Raw genomic sequence first — 18,643 nt, forward strand, 5'->3', positions numbered from 1 at the left:
CAAATATAATAGATACAGGGTGAACACCTGTTCTCTTCATTGGTTTGGTTAAAGAATACAGCGGGTACTCTGTGCTATAAGTAAGTCTGACCTTATTTTTCCACAAAAACTCCATTCCTGTGGCCAGAGGTGGAAATTAATTAATTATGTTACTGTAATTGAGCAGCTTTTTTTGTATACTTGTGTAAATTTGTAATTTTACTTTTACTTTAGGATGTTTTTTTGGAAGTACTGCACTTCATTTTAAATGTTGAACGCTGAGGACACCTGAATGACAAGGACAGGTGAATGATGACGACAGGTGAATGATGAGGACAGATGAATGGCGAGTACAGGTGAATGACAAGGACATGAGAAAATTGAGGACAGGTGAAGGACGAGGACAGGTGAATGACAAGGACAGGTGAATGATGAGGACAGATGAATGATGAGGACACGAGAAAGTTGAGGACAGGTGAATGATGAGGACAGGTGAATGATGAGGACAGGTGAATGGCGAGTACAGGTGAATGACAAGGACATGAGAAAATTGAGGACAGGTGAAGGACGAGGACAGGTGAATGACAAGGACAGGTGAATGATGAGGACAGGCGAATGGTGGGGACAGGTGAATGGTGAGGACAGGTGAATGATGAGGACAGGTGAATGATGAGGACAGGCGAATGGTGGGGACAGGTGAATGGTGAGGACAGGTGAATGATGAGGACAGGCGAATGGTGGGGACAGGTGAATGATGAGGACAGGTGAATGATGAGGACAGGTGAATGGTGAGGACAGGTGAATGGTGAGGACAGGTGCTTTTACTTGTACTTAAGTAAAATGTTATCAAAACAGTGGTACTTTTACTTGAGTATAATACTTCAGTATACTCTTTACACCTCTGCTGGTGGCCAAGAGAATAACAGTGAGACAAAAGGTTGAATATTTCAGCTTCAAAGAAAAATTGGGCATTTCAGGAGGACAGCCAGGCAGAAGCAATCTACTGAACTGAATCCTAAAGGTTTATTACAATAAGACCTCGGTGATTTACCAAGACTTGGTTCATTAAAAATGATGTATTCCTCTTTAAGATACAAACAAACACGTTTCATATTCAACTGCCAGGTGTGTCAGTGTTTCTGTGTCTTTGTTATTTTTGTGTGATAGTCTGCTGACCTCTACAGGTGATTTTCCATTCTACATCATCATCATCTTCATCATAGGAACAGGCAGCAGAAATTACAATAAATCTCTATTCTATTCTAATATATTCTACACAAAGGACAATGAACAGTCATATACATTAACTCAGTTTATGACATTTTTGCATCCACACACCGTGAATAATCAAAAATATGTGCTGATGAAAGAGATGATCAGATATAGTTATTATTGATTCATTAAGATGATTATTATTATAGTCCAAACATTTTTTTTTTTTTTTAAACTTGAAATTGTATTGTTTGTTTTATACCATATTTACAAGCATTTGTGTTATTTTACTTTTCCAGCAGGTGGCGATAAAGCACTGTGAAGCATTTCTTGAGCATTACTATCTTTCACTTTACTACTTTAATGATTTGAATGGCACATAAGAAATAGGTTAACGGTAAAAGACAAAGATAATAATGTACCCATCACTTCTGCTTTCAAGAGTCCAAGTCAAAATTATTTGGTGTTTGGGCTAAATATTCAAATGCATAGATGACAAAGTAGAGGAAGTAAAAGGAAAATATGTTTCCACCCATTCACAAAAGCTGATAAAGCCGGTTAGACTCTGTCAGTTACTGTTATTAAGAAGAGAGTTCCCTTTGAGATGCACATTATTCTCTTTTGCGTTCTTTTCTTTTCATTAATTCATTAATTCTCTGCCATTGCGGAGTGGAGATCATGAGAGGTGATGTCACATTTGATTTTGTTGAGTATGGTTTCTTTCACCTGCTGTGATGACGATGTTCAATTTCGATGTATTTGTGAAATAGAGTGGAGCATCTTCTCCATCTGGATTCCCGTCATCCTGTCGCTGATGGAGACCTCGTCATGTGCTGGTGACGCAAATGTTGGTGAGCAGATAAAGCACAGTTTAACAAGTGTGTTAAGTAAAGTCAGATGCTTTAGATTATTAGGGGGTGTGTTGTTTAATCTTCATAAATATACAGGGAGAGTAAGTCTAAAATTGGAATTGTACATTGCATTTAACATACCCCTCTGCTTACACTCCTGTTAATGTCCTTATATGTATGATATATCTATCCTAAAGAGTGGAGGAAAACATATACAGACCTTTTCAAGTAAAAGTATATGCAAAAGTACACACAAAGTATATACCTTTGACTTTGGGCATATGAATGCTTTGGTGCAGCTTTAAAAGTGCAGTACTGCAAAATCATAGGAAAACAAAGTTTGTTGCAATATTACAGTGGTATTCATTTCAACATGACTCATTGTTCTGCCCGAAGTGACTCAACTTTTTTTTTTTTTTTTTTACTTGGATTGGTTCCAATTTATCTACTGTTTATTAATGCATGTACTTCCTGACCTTGCCTGGAAACAGATACATATGGTTGGGACAGTTTTGGTGGTCATATCTTGTCCAAAGCTAATGGGGAAGGAAAAAGTCACATTATCTCACTCTGCGTCTGCAAGTGTGAACAGAGGACAGGAAGCCATGTTTCAACTGCAGAGACAACTGAAGTTAGCCTATTTAGTCGACTGGTGGTTTGTGGGAAGCAGCATCTGAGTTGCCAGGTCCTTTGACAAAAACTCTTCTGTTTCAAAAAAGTTCAAACCTTTTATTTGTTCATTTTCACATTGGTGCCTGGTACAAGCAGTTTGAGTTGGTCTCGTGGGACAGCTCCAGTGCATCCTGTTCATAGACACATGAACTGTAATTTGACTTTTTAGGCCACATCTTCTTACAGTTCCTAGATTGTATTTAGCTTCAAAACCCAAAATACTGTTATTTGAAGCATGGATTGGCTTCTCCAGGACTCTGTGAAAAAAACACACACACATTTTTCAGAAAGAAAGTACATTTGTCTTTGTTTGTAAGACTAGTGCCAGGCCACGTTACTAGTTTTCTGGTGGCTGCTCACAAATGCATGTATTTGTACAATATTATGCCAATTATTCATCAGTTCAAAGCATCTTCTTCATCTTCTTTTTGTAGTGAATCCTTGCTGTTACTACCCATGCCAGAACTCAGGAGTGTGTGTGAGATTTGGTACAGACGGCTACCAATGTGACTGCACTCGCACTGGCTTCTACGGAGAAAACTGCACTGTTCGTAAGTGAAACTATATCAGTGTGTTTTCATCGTGTGTGTGAGTGTGGGTCATTTTAAACCCAGTTGTCCTCTAAGTGAAAGTCTGGTCAGTTTTCTGTAAGATCCTCTGTGTTCCACTGTAAGGTTTTTATATAAAATGTCAATATTATTAACCTTCTCTTTTCGTATTTGGTCTCTACTCTTATGTCCTTGTATGTGTAGCTATTCTCTGGACCAGGGTTTGTCTCATGCTCAAGCCCAGTCCCGCAGCGGTTCATTACCTACTCACCCACTTTCAGTGGCTCTGGTACCTGGTCAACAACTCTTTCTTGCAAGATACCATCATGCGAATAGTACTGACAAGTAAGTCTCACGAAAGGTGTAATAATAATATTATTAAAGTCTATTTCCTCATATCAGTCACATGGTGTGGTGCTGTATATTGTATTTGTCTTATTTTAGTGCAGACACAAGAGGAAGTGTTTTTACATGAAAAGTAATGCTAAATATTGTCTCATTAGCATGTTCACACTTTGGCTCACTGTGGTTGACAAAAAAAACCCAGTGAGCTTACAGCTAAATGTTGATTTGTAGTTCAATTAAATTATTATATATATATATATATATATATTAACAATTATTTTAATATACAAAATTATCATTATCAACCCAAATCAATATACTATACTAAAAACATCAGACTATTAAATCAGTTAGATGTCCAGTCATTGTGGTTCATGCTCTAATTCTCTAATAAAGGCTCAGAAAATACTGAAAAATATTTTTTATCCACTCTTAAAGTTAGAAGTGACCTCATTCCAAGTCCTCCCACCTACAATACCAAATATGGATACCTCAACTGGGAGTCTTACTACAACATCTCCTATTACACCCGGCTCCTCCCTCCTGTACCTGACGACTGCCCTTTACCCATGGGAACTAAAGGTGAGCCCTAAACTGTAAATTGCATATTATATTATTAACTTTAAAATGTTTACGGTGAGAGCTTAAATTCAGTATAACATCCACTGATTCAACAGGGACTTAGACCCTGGGGGGCCCCACATTGAACCAACTGTTCTTGGGGTTTCCAACCAAGATGTCTTTGCTGTCTCTATCTGATTAATGTACTGTACATGTACATGTAACAATATACAAAGCAAAAGGAAAGTGCAACAAATGACCCAATAAAAACATGAGGACATAACTCTTGTAATAAGCGAGGGAGCAGAGCCCTGACTCTAACCATAAGCTTGACCCGAATAATGGCCGGTTCCCCTGCTACTCACTGTGAGTTCACACACAGTGTTCATGTTTGTTGACAGGTAAACCCGTTCTTCCTGATCCTAAAGTGTTGATGGAACGCTTCTTCAAAAGAACCAAATTCAGGCCCGACCCCCAGGGAACCAATCTGATGTTTGCCTTTATGGCCCAGCACTTTACCCACCAGTTTTTCAAGACCGACCATGGAGTTTATGTTGGCTTCACCAAGGGTTTGGGACATGGGGTAAGTCACTGACTCACTGTGAGTGCTCAGCAGGCAGGCACAACCACCATTTCTACAATTATTTACTATAAAACATGTAGAGCAAATGGCTATGACAGTTGGTTATTGATGTGTTGTTTGGTTTGAATACCAAACGCAGGTTATGTGGGGCTACACAATGGCACAGAGGCTAGCATTGTTGCCTTATGACAAGAAGGTCACTGGTTCAGATCCTAACCCTAAACCTTGGGGATAAGGTTAATTGGACACTAAATCAACCACTAAATTGTCTACTGTATATCAGGGTTTCCTGGGGAACTGTCCTGCATGTTTTAGATGTTTCCCTGCTCAAACACACCTGATTCAAATGGTCAGCTCTTCAGGCTGGAATGATCGTTGAATGATGCACATTCAGTTGTGTTGCCACAGCTGTAACGCTCAACCCAGCACTCAGCATGCCAATGGCACACTCCCTCATAATTTGTGACATTTGTGGCATATTGACATGAGTGACAAAAGTCCACATTTTGGTGTGCCCTTTTATTGACCAGACCATAAGGAGTGTGTCTTTGTACTGGTCACGCATATTGACCACCACTCTGCCATGCTCCATGACTCTCGTGAGTTGAAATACTCAATCTGAGATTTTAGTCAGTAGGAGTGACCAAGTGACACTGGACTACTGGGTTTGAGCAAAACAAATCATTCCATAAACAAATGCATCAAGAATCTGAGCAAATGTCATGACATTCTGTTTTTGTTCACCATTTGAAGTTTGTGCGTTTATATAGGAGTATAGGAAAATGTGTTTCTCTCCAACTCACTCAGGTAGATGCAAGTCACATTTATGGAGAAACCCTCATGCGACAGCTTCAACTCCGGCTTCACGAAGATGGAAAGCTGAAATATCAGGTAATAAAATGTACATGTGTTTCTCATACAAATACTTGGACTAAAAAAAAGCTTGTGATAATGTGAATGATTAAAATCTTTGTTTCTGAGAACTAACTGAGAGACTCACTTTGCCTAGGCTATCTCTGACAACAAATGCAACATTATCTTCCCTCTCTCAGGCTTGTAATCAGGATTTCAGAGGCAACTTCCTCTTAGCATGCTCTACTGTAGTGTTAAGGTTTTTAAAAAGCTCTGCACCTCCTACTGTTGGCGACACATTAAAAAACCACAGGAGCTGAGCCAAAGTGTTTTACAGAAACATAAGAAGTAACAGTTAACACATTTAAAACACTGACAGTCAGTCAGACAGCCTTATAGATGACAAATATAAATTGAATATGTTGTTTTATAAACAGCAATAGGAGGGCAGGACCTGAGGTAGGACAGAAAACTGACAGAAGAGAGCGCTATCACCTTTTGTTTTAAGGTGTGAGACAGGAGCTAAAAAGTGCTATAAATAATGGCCTGTGTTTACAGTATGATATCTGAAATAAATTGGAGTTCTAAACCATCGTGTTTATTACAAAAGTGGATTTTGAAGGTGACTGGCAACCAGTGCAACTCTTGTGCACTGGTTGCACTCAAGAGTCCAATCTGGAAGAGATGAATGCATGTATGGTGGTTACTTAGTGGGTAAACATGATTGCATTTTTGCTCTTATTTTGAACAGATTCAAATAAAAATCCTCTCAAACAAAACTATATTCACAGATGATGTTTTTGTTTTTTTCGTCTCAGTTAGTGAACGGCGAGATGTATCCCCCGACAGTAACCGAGGTCCCCGTGCACATGGTCTACCCCAACGCTTTACCTGCACAGCAACGTCTGGTCATTGGTCAGGAGATATTTGGCATTCTGCCGGGTCTCACCATGTATGCGACCATATGGCTGAGGGAGCACAACAGGGTGTGTGATGTCCTTAAGGCAGAGCATCCCACCTGGGACGATGAGCAGCTTTTTCAGACCGCCAGACTCATCATCATTGGTGAGGGCCCTCAGGAGTATGAACGTGAAGTGATGTTTGGTAGCTAATGTGTGCTTTGGTATCCAATATATGTTTGAAGCTGAACGTTTTTGGATTCTTCAGTATTAAACCATTCGATGAGCATGTAATATCAATGAACATGGTATCATTTTTTTGCCACCCAGGGGAGATCATCAACATCATCATCGAAGAGTACGTGCAGCAGCTGAGCGGCTACCAGCTGAAGCTTAAGTTTGATCCCTCCCTGCTCTTCAACGCGCGTTTTCAGTACAGCAACCGAATTGCCCTGGAGTTCTGCCACCTCTACCACTGGCATCCGCTGATGCCCGACAGCTTCCTCATCGACGGGGATGAAATCCCGTACTCGCGGTTTCTTTACAACACCTCCCTTCTCATGCATTATGGGGTGGAGAAACTGGTGGATGGTTTCTCTCGTCAACCGGCAGGACAGGTGAGAGACTGTTAACCTGAGGACAAACACAGCTATAGACTTATTACTTTGATAAGCTTTTAGGCCGATTATTTATCAATCACTTAAGGCTTTATTTAAGACACTTTTCAAACAAAGTGATGCAATTCATAGTGCTCCACTAAATGAAGTCCCCCTTCTCGTAGAACAGAAAGAAGTAAAATCAGCTAAAATAAAAGTAGATAAGATGGTAATAACATGTACTTATTATTCAGTTGAACATCTAGCAGACCAAGGTGTCATAAAACATGTTAAGTTTAAAATTAATTAGTATATAAAACGAAAGTTACGTATGTAACTACGGTTCTATGAATCCTGGATGACTGCCAGAGGCGGTGCTTTAGCACTGAATATCTCCATCTCGCGCATGCGCAGGTCGAGTGTTTATACCAACAAAGTCACCCATGACCCCTGATGACGCCGGCTAGCCTATATCTTCCGGTGACATCAGAGGATCTGTTCCTGCAGAATCTTCTCGCGAAACCACGAGGATTCTGAGTGACAGAACGCTCTGGCGGTCATCCAGGATTCATAGAACCGTAGTTACATACGTAACTTTCGTTCTATTTCATCCTTACTGACCGCCAGAGGCGGTGCTTTAGCACTGGATGACCCATAACAACAAAGTCACGAGGAATGCCAGTACGTACATCAGTGAGAGTAAAGGGTAGAGGCGGCAACAGGGCCGCGCCCAGTGGGTGGGGGTGGCCACATTCACCCTATAGAATCTGGAGAGGGTAGCTGGTGATGCCCACTAGGGGCACGCCGTGCAGAGCCGCCCATGATGTAGCGACAGCCCTAGTAGAGTGGCACCTCCCCCGGATGGCAGGGGGATAACCACCGTGTTTGTACACCTGAGTGATGACGTCCATAATTCTGTGTGAGAGTCGCTGTTTGGAGGGAGCACGGCCTTTTAGGAAGCCGTAGTAGAGAAAACAGCTGTTCTGACCGTCTCAAGATCGCGGTCGAAGTTATATAGACTCTTTAGGCCTGGGCAGGGCACGGCCGTCCTGACCTTTCCTCCCCTGCTGGGAGGATAAACTGTGCCATTATAAAGGTTTGACGCTGACAGAACCTGAAGAAGATAAGCCCGTATTCGGCCACAGAGTGACCCCTGAGCCATCAGAGTCTGAGTTCGACCTCAGACATGAGTCCCTCACAGAGAGAGCATGTAGCTCCTCGACACTCCTTACTAAAGTGATGGTGAGGAGAAAGGCAGTCTTCAACTCAGGGCCTAAAGGGGGGGGGGGGTTGCCGCACCGGGGGCAGACCCCAAGCCAGAATTCTCTGTACCCTTGGTAGTTGTAGCCTTGAGGCTTCCTTTTAAGGAAAGGGACACAAGTCTGTGGCACTCCACGGTGTTGTCATCGACTTGAGTGTGTCAAGAGGAAAAGACCGCCACATAAGCCCTCCCGTCCGCCATTCGGGAGTGGCTGTAGGAACTACAGAATTGTTGTAGTTGTAGTAGTAGACGGGGTCCTCGCCCCTGTCGGAACACCAGGCAGACAGTTTACACCTGTTCACATACTGCATTTGGGTAGAAAGCTCCATAGTTTTCAGTGTGGTACATTGGGCTGTGTCTGAACACTCTGCCAAGAGGTCGTGCCCTGCAGTGGCCGACCCAGAGCTGGAGGCAATGAGGGTCAGGATGCCAGACCTGGCCCCTTAACTGAGACAGGAGATCCAACCTGTCGGGGAGACGCCGCGGTGAGCTGCGGCAGGGCCTGTGCAGCAGAGGAAAAACATGTCATCCCTGGCCAGAAAAGGGGGGGGGGGGGCACCAGTAGCAGGTCGTGGCCCTGCTGGAGGACCCTCTGCAATGTTTGAGGAATCAGCGGCTCTGATAAGCGGCATAGATAAGAGCTTCTGGGCGATCATGGGCGAGAGCATCCTCGCGGTTTAGAAGGGCTGGCCTTCTCTGTCAAGGAGAACCAGAGGGGGGCAATGGGTCGACTCCTCTGTGGCAAAGAGATCCACCTCTGCCCTGCCGAAAACATCCCAGATATTAAATACAACCTCTACATCAGAGTGTGTGCAATTATGTCAGAGAGACGGTTGAGACATTGTCTGACCGTACTAGCACATGCCTCTACTGAAGGAACTGAAGAAAAAGCTGCAGTGCCATGTGCACTGCCCGTAGCTGTGAGGGATACATCCGTGTGACAGTCTCCTGAAGGGATGTAATGGAGCCCATGGGCGTGCCCTGAAGAAGAAACAATCTCACCCTCTGTGGGGCCAGAGCAGGCCGAGGAGGCAGGAGGCCAAGGAGGCAGCGTTGTGATGCCTTAAGCTTCCTGTGCTGGTGCCACTTGGTATACAAGTGGAAAACTGTTCGGCCACCTCTGAAGGGGGCGTAGTGACAGCGGACCTAAGGGAGCCACAAGCTGTTAGCTTGCCTAAGAGGCGCATATACTGGGCGTAGCGCAAGCAGCGGCCCTTCTGAAGAAGAGAAGGAGGCTGAGGATGTCGTCCACACGCCGAGGTGACGGACAGGACTTCATGGCAACAGCATCCAGAGTCACCCCCCTAGAAAAGTGTACTCTGAGAGGGTACCAAGCAGCTCATTGCGAAAATCACTCTGAGGATCTTCATGCCCTGCGACTGCAGGGGTGAGAGGGCTGCTGCCACACACCTGGCAAACACCAGTGGTGAAGAGAGAGGCCGAACGGGAGCAGTGAGCACCCCGGACTGATAATGGTGGCTCTGAGAGCAAGCTGCAGAAAATGCCTGGTGCTATGGGGACGTGAAAGTACGCGTCCTTCAGGTCCATTGAGGTAAACCATTCCCCTGTAAAAGCCAGTATGCAGAATCACTGCAGTACTGAGTATGTGGAACTACGTGACCTTCAGGAACCTGTTGTCCCCTCAAGTTGAGTGATAGGGCGGAGCCCATCGTCTTTCTTTTCCACGAGAAAGTAAGTTGAGTAGAACCCCCTGGTGACAGGGGTTTTTCTGCCGGGTCGCGTATAATGGTCATCTTGACCAGGCTGTAGGTTGGGGGTGTCGCAACTGAAATTTGTACCCGTGGGGTTAAGGTGGAATCACCTAAGGGCCTGTGGTGAAAGCAGCCCAGTAGCTGAGGTGCTGCTGGAAAAAAGAAGCCGATAATCAGCCCAGGACTCTCCCCTGAGCTAGCCACTGGCGGCGAGTCTAAACAGTGGGGAGCTGGGATGGTTCACGCCTGAAGAGGCACTGGCGGGAGCCGGCTGAGCCTGCGGGGCCATGCGGTGGTGGCACCCATGGAGTTATACCCACCACTGCTGGCTGGGGAGCGGGAGCTCACCCTGAGGTGTGCGAGGCAGCATCTTGGGGAACCACATTGGCCCCATAGTTGGTGAACTCGGTGGCTGAAGCCGCCACGGAGAGCACGTCTTCCTCCGGTTCGGCCGTGGCAGCGGGAAGCGGAAAGACCCGCGTCCACTGCACCGGTCCCATACCTGGACGGCTATGAAGAGGGTCTTCATCTAGTTTAACTCCTCAGTCAGCTGGTCCACCCTGGAGGCCAGTTTAGACTCCTCGTCCTCTTCCCAGAGGGGGCGCCCACAGCCTCTGCAGCCCGACACAGCCCCATTAAGCTGTGCTGGAGGCAGTCGCTGGCCTGGGGTCAACTGGTCCGGTACCGGGACATGACCCAGCAGGTGTTTAACCTCAGCCAGTCCGGCAAACCGTACTGCCCGGGGCATGAAGCTGCAGTTCATGCACGGAAACCTCCGAACGCCCCTCCCTCAAGTGTTCGAGGCCAAGGCATGGAGGACACCTATCATGACCATCCTCTGGCTGCAGAGAGGCCATACAGGCCGTTTAGGAGTGGTCACCAAGCATGGCGACAGTCAGCGCCTGTAGAGTGGAAAGAACAACAGATGCTGGGAGAGGGAGAGAGAGCACTGCCTTCGCCAGCAAAGGTCAGCTTGCTGCGCCGATACAGATTGTCACCACCGAGCAGACACAGCTCGATGTGGCTGTTACTGACGGCAAGTAGTATACACCTGTGATGGGAGAGGGAGCGAGCACACTGCCTTCACCAACAGGTGTCGCACAGCCGAATACAGTTAGGATTAGTGGTTCTTCACACTAACTATGAGGGCAACAGCATCCGCCTATGCTGGGAGCTGGAGCGAGAGCACTGCGTTTACCGACAAGGTCAGCTTGCTGCGCCAAATACAGCCTGTCGCCACCGAGCAGACGCAGCTCGAGATGTGGCTGTTACTGACGGTAAGTAGCATACACCTGTGACGGGAGAGGGAGCGAGCGCACTGCCTTCACCAACAGGTGTCGCACAGACAAATACAGTTAGCCTTAGTGGGCTCTTCACACTTCTGCTAACTGGAGGGCAACAGCACCCGCCTATGCTGGGAGTGGGAGCGAGAGCACTGCCTTCACCAGCAAAAGGTCGGCTTGCTGCGCCGAATACAAACCATCCCTGCCTAGCAACACAGCTCAGGATGTGGCTGTTACTAGGGGTAGTAGTATACACCTGCGATGGGAAAGGGAGTGAACACACCGCCTTCACAAACAGGTATCTAATACAGTTAGCCTTAGTGGAACACGTCTGCTAACTACAGGGGACTAGAATGAAGAGTACAGCCAACGGTTTATCATCATCATCATCAACACAGTAAAACCCAAAGCAGAAGCGGTACTCACTGTACAGTTGCTTCCAGATAACTGTAGTACAGATGTCAGGAGAGGGAGCGAATACACTGGCTTCACCGACATATGTATAATGTACCGATTACACATACGCAAGGTCAAGCAAGCAGTGCTGACACTAGCGCCTGTAACTAAGGACCACAGATGTCAGGGGAGAGAGCGCACACACTGTCTTCACCGACACAGGAGAGTAAAAAAGAGAGACAGTACACATCGTACAGTTACCCATAGATACAGCAGAAGTACAAAGTTGGAAGAGGGAGCGAGTACACTGGCTTCACAAACATACAACCACAACGAGAGGTGGGCCGGGTACAACCAGCTGTGTACCGATTACACAGACTCTAGGTCAAGCTTCTACGATATAGCAGAAATACAAATGTCAGGAGCGAGTACGCTGGCTTCACTGACATTTGAGGCTACAACTGGAGGTGGGTACATACAGCGGTGTAGCGATTACGCAGACGCTAGGTCAAGCAAGCAATGTTGACCGCCAGCGCAACAACCAAAATGTCGAAGAGAGAGCGCACACGCTGTCTGCCCCGACACATGACAGTAAAAAAGAGAGAGGCAGTACACGTTGTACTGTTACTCACAGATACAGCATAGGTACGGATGTCGGGAGAGGGAGCGAGTACACTGGCTTCACCAACATACAACTACAACGAAAGGTGGGTACAACCAATTGTGTAGCGATTACACAAACTCTGTGTCAAGCCTCTGCCGGCATAGCAGAAGTACAGATGTCGGGAGAGGGAGCGAATACGCTGGCTTCACTGACATATAAAGTACAACCGAAGGCGGGTACAACCGGCGGTGTAGCGATTAAAGCAGTGCTGACCACTAGCTAGAGACGCCAATGTCGGGAGAGAGCGCACACGCTGTCTTCATAACATGGAAAAGTACAGATAAAAGAACGGTACGTTGTACAATTACTCACATATACAGCATAAGTACAGATGTCGGGAGAGGGAGCGAGTACGCTGGCTTCACCGACATATAAAGTACAACCGAAGGTGGGTACAACCGGCGGTGTAGCGATTAAAGCAATGCTGACCGCTAGCTAGAGACGGCAATGTCACTGTCTTCATAACATGCGAAAAGTACATAAAAAACGGTACAAGTTGTACCATTACTCACATATATAGCATAAGTACAGATGTCGGGAGAGGGAGAAAGTACACTTTCTTCACCGACATAAGATTACAACTGTAGGTGGGTACAACCGGCGGGTGTAGCGATTACACAGACGCTTGGTCAAGCAGGCAACGCTGACCACTAACGCCCTTAACAAGAGACGCAAATGTCGAGAGAGCGCACACGCTGTCTTCATAACGTGGGAAAGTACAGATAAAAAGCGGTACAAGTTGTACAATTACTCACAGATATAGCATAAGTACAGATGTGGGGAGCTTAGGAAGCGAGTACACTTTCCTCACCAACATATGACCGCAACAAAGCGGGTACGATCAGCTGTGTACCGATTATACAGACGATAGGTCGAGCAGGCAATGCTAACCGCTAGCGCCCGTAACTAACACACAGAAATGTTGGGAGAGAGCGAGCACAACGCCTTCACCGACTTAATTTTACAGAGAAGCTACATATTCTCAAAGGAGGCGAAAGACGCCTGGTATACTCAGCCAGTTGTAGCGTTGGCTGATCCAACTTCTGTTTCGGGGTGTTCGCGGCGAAACGCGACAAACCATCTCCGCTTGTGGCAGCCCTTGGAGGGCAAGCAGCTCGCAGCTCCGACAGATTGTCACAAGGCTACCAGCGACGGAGCGGCAATGGACGCTTTTAGTTCAGCTAGAATTTCGCTGACATGCGTCTACCTGCGAAAGCGAGAAGAAAAAAGGAACAGATCCTCTGATGTCACCGGAAGATATAGGCTAGCCGGCGTCATCAGGGGTCATGGGTGACTTTGTTGGTATAAACACTCGACCTGCGCATGCGCGAGATGGAGTTATTCAGTGCTAAAGCACCGCCTCTGGCGGTCAGTAAGGATGAAATAGAACCAAGTTAAAACCAGGATCAGGTGTTGCGTTGCTTTTGTCAATATACTTTGCTCTCCTCGTGTCTCAGGCCCATAGTAACTGAAAACAGGCATCAAATCTGCTTAATAAATATAGGACTAAGACCATTAATGGCTTTAAAAACCCTCTAAAACAATCTGATCATGGATTCTAAATATGAAATTGATTCAAGAATATTATGACTTTAACAGATTTAGGACAATTAAAAATAATATACTTGCTCAGAAAAGAAGGAACTTCAATGTATCTTTATCTAAACTTATTAACTTTTGCAGTGCAGTTGTATTAGTTACTGACACGTTGTCAGGGTCTTTACATACAGCTGACTGCACTTGTTCATTGAGTTCATTTTCTCCATGGACTTTGGGGCAATACAGTTTATTAAGCAGTCCAAAAAAAAGCAGCATTTAATCCAGATTCTGCCCAAGGAATAAAGCATCAAACCGCAAAAGTATAATACATCAGCCATATTCTTCAGATAGTGTATCTTTTTTAGCTGGCTAAAACGAGTTATTTCCTGGTGTTCCAGGAAATTATATTCTAATAACTCAGAATTTTGCCATTATGCCATAGTATGACATCATTGTTATGGCACAGTCAAAAATAGTGTGCATTTCCCCGTCCACCATTAAACAAATAGGTGGATGTATTTCCTGTTATGGGGCCATTTAACTATTGCAGAGAGAGAGAGGCCTTTGTGCCCTCAGTGAAAAGACTCAACTGATATTTAAAATAACCTAAACCTCTGGGGTTTTTATTTTTACTCTCATCCATGTTAAAGCATAGTCTACTTCCTTTCCGTTTTCACAACAGCACAGATAGTAAAATCTTCTCAAATATAATATTTAAGGTGTAACTAACATTGATAAGTGAGTATTGTTAGCTCAGTAACATTAAGGACACTTTTTCCCTCCTGTTTGTCAGATTGGTGGAGGTCACAACACGCATGAAGCTGTGCTCAAAGTGACAGAAATGGTGATCAAAGAGTCCAGAGCAGCACGTGTTCAGCCCTTCAATGAATACAGGAAGAAGTTCAACCTAAAGCCTTACACCTCCTTTGACGAGTTCACTGGTAAGAAAGAGTCATTTTGTGTTGCCGTCTTTTTTATCCACATTTTTACCAACATGTTCCTCTTTTCCACAGATGACAAAGACATGGCCAGAGGTTTGGAGGAACTCTACGGGGACATTGATGCATTAGAGTTCTACACAGGAATGCTGTTGGAGAAAACTCGTCCCGATGGTATAATCGGCGAGAGTATGGTGGAGATGGGTGCTCCCTTTTCCCTGAAAGGCCTGATGGGAAACCCGATCTGCTCGCCTCACTACTGGAAACCGAGCACCTTCGGAGGAGAAACAGGCTTCGACATAGTTAAAACGGCCACTTTGAAGAAGCTGGTGTGTCTCAACACCAAGTGGTGTCCATACGTGGACTTCCATGTTCCACGAAATGAGGACGAGGCAAAACCAAGGAAACCTTCAACTGAACTTTAATGAATACTCAGTTGATTAATTTTGGCTTAAAGCATTACAATATATTTTTAATTGATGCCATAATTATTGCTAAGATGATATCTGCAAAGGAAGGAAAGGAAGTTCTGAGTTAGTTTATAGAGATGGAGCAAATTTAGGTAAGAGCATGAATCCCAGATTTGAGCGTCACATGGTTAAAGTTCCAATTTTTGAATACACACAGTTTGTGAATGAGGCCCAACATATGTTTGACCATTTGGCAGGAAACCTTGTCTGGAGCAGTTAAAATAAAATGTGATTTGCATATGAGATTGATTATTTTGTTTTTTGTTTTTTTTTTCCAAATCAAACACTAGTGTTGACCCACTAAGTTTTCTCCTTGAGCTTGAGTTTTCATTTATTTTGAGTTTCATGTTGGTTTCTTCTCTGTTTTCTTTGCTTCCTGTTTTATTTTGAAGTGTTTTCTTTGTTTAGTTTGACTTCCTGTGCTGCCTTCCTGGTTGATTGTTTGCTCCGCCCTAATAATGTGTTGCACCTGTGCCTCGTTTGTCTCACCTGTCTTTGATTGTCCATGACTCCCTATATGTATCTGTGTTGGTTCTTTTTGTTTGTTTGTGGCATGATGTGCAGTCCTTTCTGTTGCTCTATTTTTCATTTCAGCTCCATGTTTGACTCTGTTTTGTTCTTTAAAAAAAAAAAAAAACTACTACTACCATTTGGGTCCTCCATTTTTTTACACGTTGTGTCAGAACAAAAAGGCCAAACTTAATAATTCAATAGAAAGTGACTCGATAATCCAGGGGTCATGATATGATTTCCCTAATGGGCAATATCTAAATGTTGTGGCTGGTGAAGAATGAAATAGAGACTTCTGCTGGCCGACAAGGTTTTATTTTCTTTGCAAAGAAAAGGTCAGTCAACACACGAGTGGTTCAAGATGAAGAAAGACCCAGAGCATTATACCTGGGGAACATCCCTTTCAGATCGCTTTGTCTGGGAAGGGGTCTGCCCATCCAGGCCGTGCTTTCACACCCCTTTGTCTATGGCAGGTATTGGGGCCGACTCCCACAGAGGTATCTTGCAGATGTTGTAGTTAGGTGCAAGTTGAGCCTATGACATCCTAATGTGAATACACAAAAAGGACCTGGTATCTTGTGTTAGGAAAGGGGTGTTGGGCAGCTGTAGCTCTGAGACAAAGAAGTTGAATTTCCCATTACACTGACAAATTTACAGATGCTACTGTAAAAAAGGTACAGTGACCCATGTGGGAAAAAATATAGCATGCAACAAAAACACATCTAACAATAAACAGACCATTATTTTAAACACAACATTTGAGGAAGACCTTTTTGCATTTTCTTTCCTTTTGTATAGTGTTAGCAGTGGACGCTGCTTAAGTTGCAACCCACATTTTTGAACCACTTGAGTTCACGTCGGTTGAGGTTGTGTGTCCGGCAGCATACTGTCCATGGAGAGCAGAGAGGAGCTGTTGAAAGCCAAACTTCACCAGTATAAACAGTACAGTACACATCTGCGAGTCGACTCACTAAATTTGGCCTCACAACCCACAGTCTGAGAGACGTGCACATAGGTCTTTGTGTATGTAAAGGGTCTGGAGAGTTGAAGAGGCCCAGGTCTGCAGAGGAAATAGTTCAACAATAAACAACACTTCTAAAGCACCTCGACAGATCAAGGCAACGCTGCCACATCATTTTAACAGTCACATAAACACCTGACAAAAGTCTGACGTTTTCCTACTCCTCCTTTTTATTTCAGTTTCAAACTGTGGACAAAAAACTAACCTTAGATTTTACCACAGTTTCCATTTTGCAAAGACACATAAAACATCTTTTGGTTAAGGTCATTTATTTGTGTGCTTATGTCCATATGAAGACTGACAAAATGTGTAGTTCTACTGACCTCTGTTGGTTGGGTTTTAAGGATGTTTGAAGATCTATTTATGGCCTCTAGAGGTCGCATAAGTAGCATGACATTCGAAAGACTGCATTCATTCATTCATTCTAATCAAGACGACTGAAATAATCCACATACAGGTTTTCTCACTCCTGGTCCAGTGGCTGGATGTATGTAGTGACATGGATGTCCTGCATGCAGGACAGTGGCTCCCCAGGACCAGGAGTGAGAAACCCTGACATACATCCATCCATCATCTACCGCTTTATCCTCCATCGCAGGGTTCGCCAGTCCATCGCAGGGCCACATAGGAACCCAGGAACCATGGGTCTTCTTGCTGAGAAGGCAAGAGTTCTAAGCACTACACCAACCGTGGACACCCTGACATACATGGTCTTGATATTCCTCTATTTCAAATGTTGAGTGATAAGATGGTAAACGATAAACTATGAAGCCATTTAACAAAGAAACCCAGTTTATTTAATATATTTTGTCTCTTCCGTATTTATCTCTGTCATATTTGATTCTCCTTATAGTTTTTTTTGTGTGTGTGTGTGTTTTGAGGGTTTTCACAAGGTGCAACATGATAAAGCACATGTTTCTTGAATGTAATCATGTTTTATTTTGAAAATAAAAGCTCACAGAGAAATGTCTACATACACAATTGTTTTGTTTGGCTGTATTGTCATTACAGTGTATATTCATACAGCACTTATTTCCCTCCTTTGGTTTCAGACAATGTTTAACAGTCAAGTAGCTTATATGGAAATGAGAGGATCATTGAAACAGATTGTGTTACAATTATTGCAATATTTTCTCACAAAGTAAAATGTATCCTTGGCTGTTAAATACTACTGTATCACACATTTGATCTTAAGTTATATATATATATATACTATATAATGTGAAATTGTGACTTTTCCTTCTACACATAAATAATAAATTCAATACAACACGTTTACATTTTCTTCAGTAACGGAGAAATACTTCAAATATAAACAATAACAAACAAGACTATTTGTGTTAAAGCTGTTAATAACCAACACAAGTAATATTATGATAAAAAGCGCTGACTTAAAGCTATTAAACACATATTAACAAAAAAAGTGTTTAAATAACACTGTTGTGCATTAAGTGGAGAAGCTGAAGTTAAAAATGGCTGGCATCTGATGGTTAGACCGTCACAAACCAAAGGCTTATTGTAAGGCTACTAAAACTGTATTTTATTTATTTATTTTTAAAGCAATTATAAGAAGTATACAAACTCATAAATGTCACACAGTAGTACAAAAATAACCTGGTTCTATGTAAAAATCCGACCATCTAATGCTCAGGATCTGATGCACTAAGTATTACTGATTTAATCTGCACAAAAGCAATGATATAAAACAGGTTTACAGGGACCTCAGTGCTCCTGGTATGTTGTATATATGT

At 43.9% G+C, this 18,643-nt stretch overlaps 1 protein-coding gene across 1 annotated transcript; it reads left to right on the forward strand.

Moving 5' to 3' along the window:
• Positions 1-3,150: 3,150 nt before the first annotated feature.
• On the forward strand, positions 3,151-15,316 carry LOC310940503 (prostaglandin G/H synthase 1-like; the record flags this gene model as incomplete). The annotated part of the gene is made up of 9 exons (XM_083905481.1): positions 3,151-3,265; positions 3,467-3,607; positions 4,046-4,189; positions 4,570-4,751; positions 5,559-5,642; positions 6,422-6,668; positions 6,833-7,119; positions 14,747-14,894; positions 14,967-15,316. Exons 2-9 carry the CDS (start codon positions 3,493-3,495, stop codon positions 15,314-15,316), a joined length of 1,557 nt encoding a protein of 518 aa, XP_083761607.1. The 5' UTR covers positions 3,151-3,265; positions 3,467-3,492.
• Between the last annotated feature and the right edge of the window lie 3,327 nt (positions 15,317-18,643).

This window comes from Microchirus variegatus (genome assembly GCF_963457635.1).
Source record: "Microchirus variegatus genome assembly, chromosome: 18".
NCBI lineage: Eukaryota > Metazoa > Chordata > Actinopteri > Pleuronectiformes > Soleidae > Microchirus > Microchirus variegatus.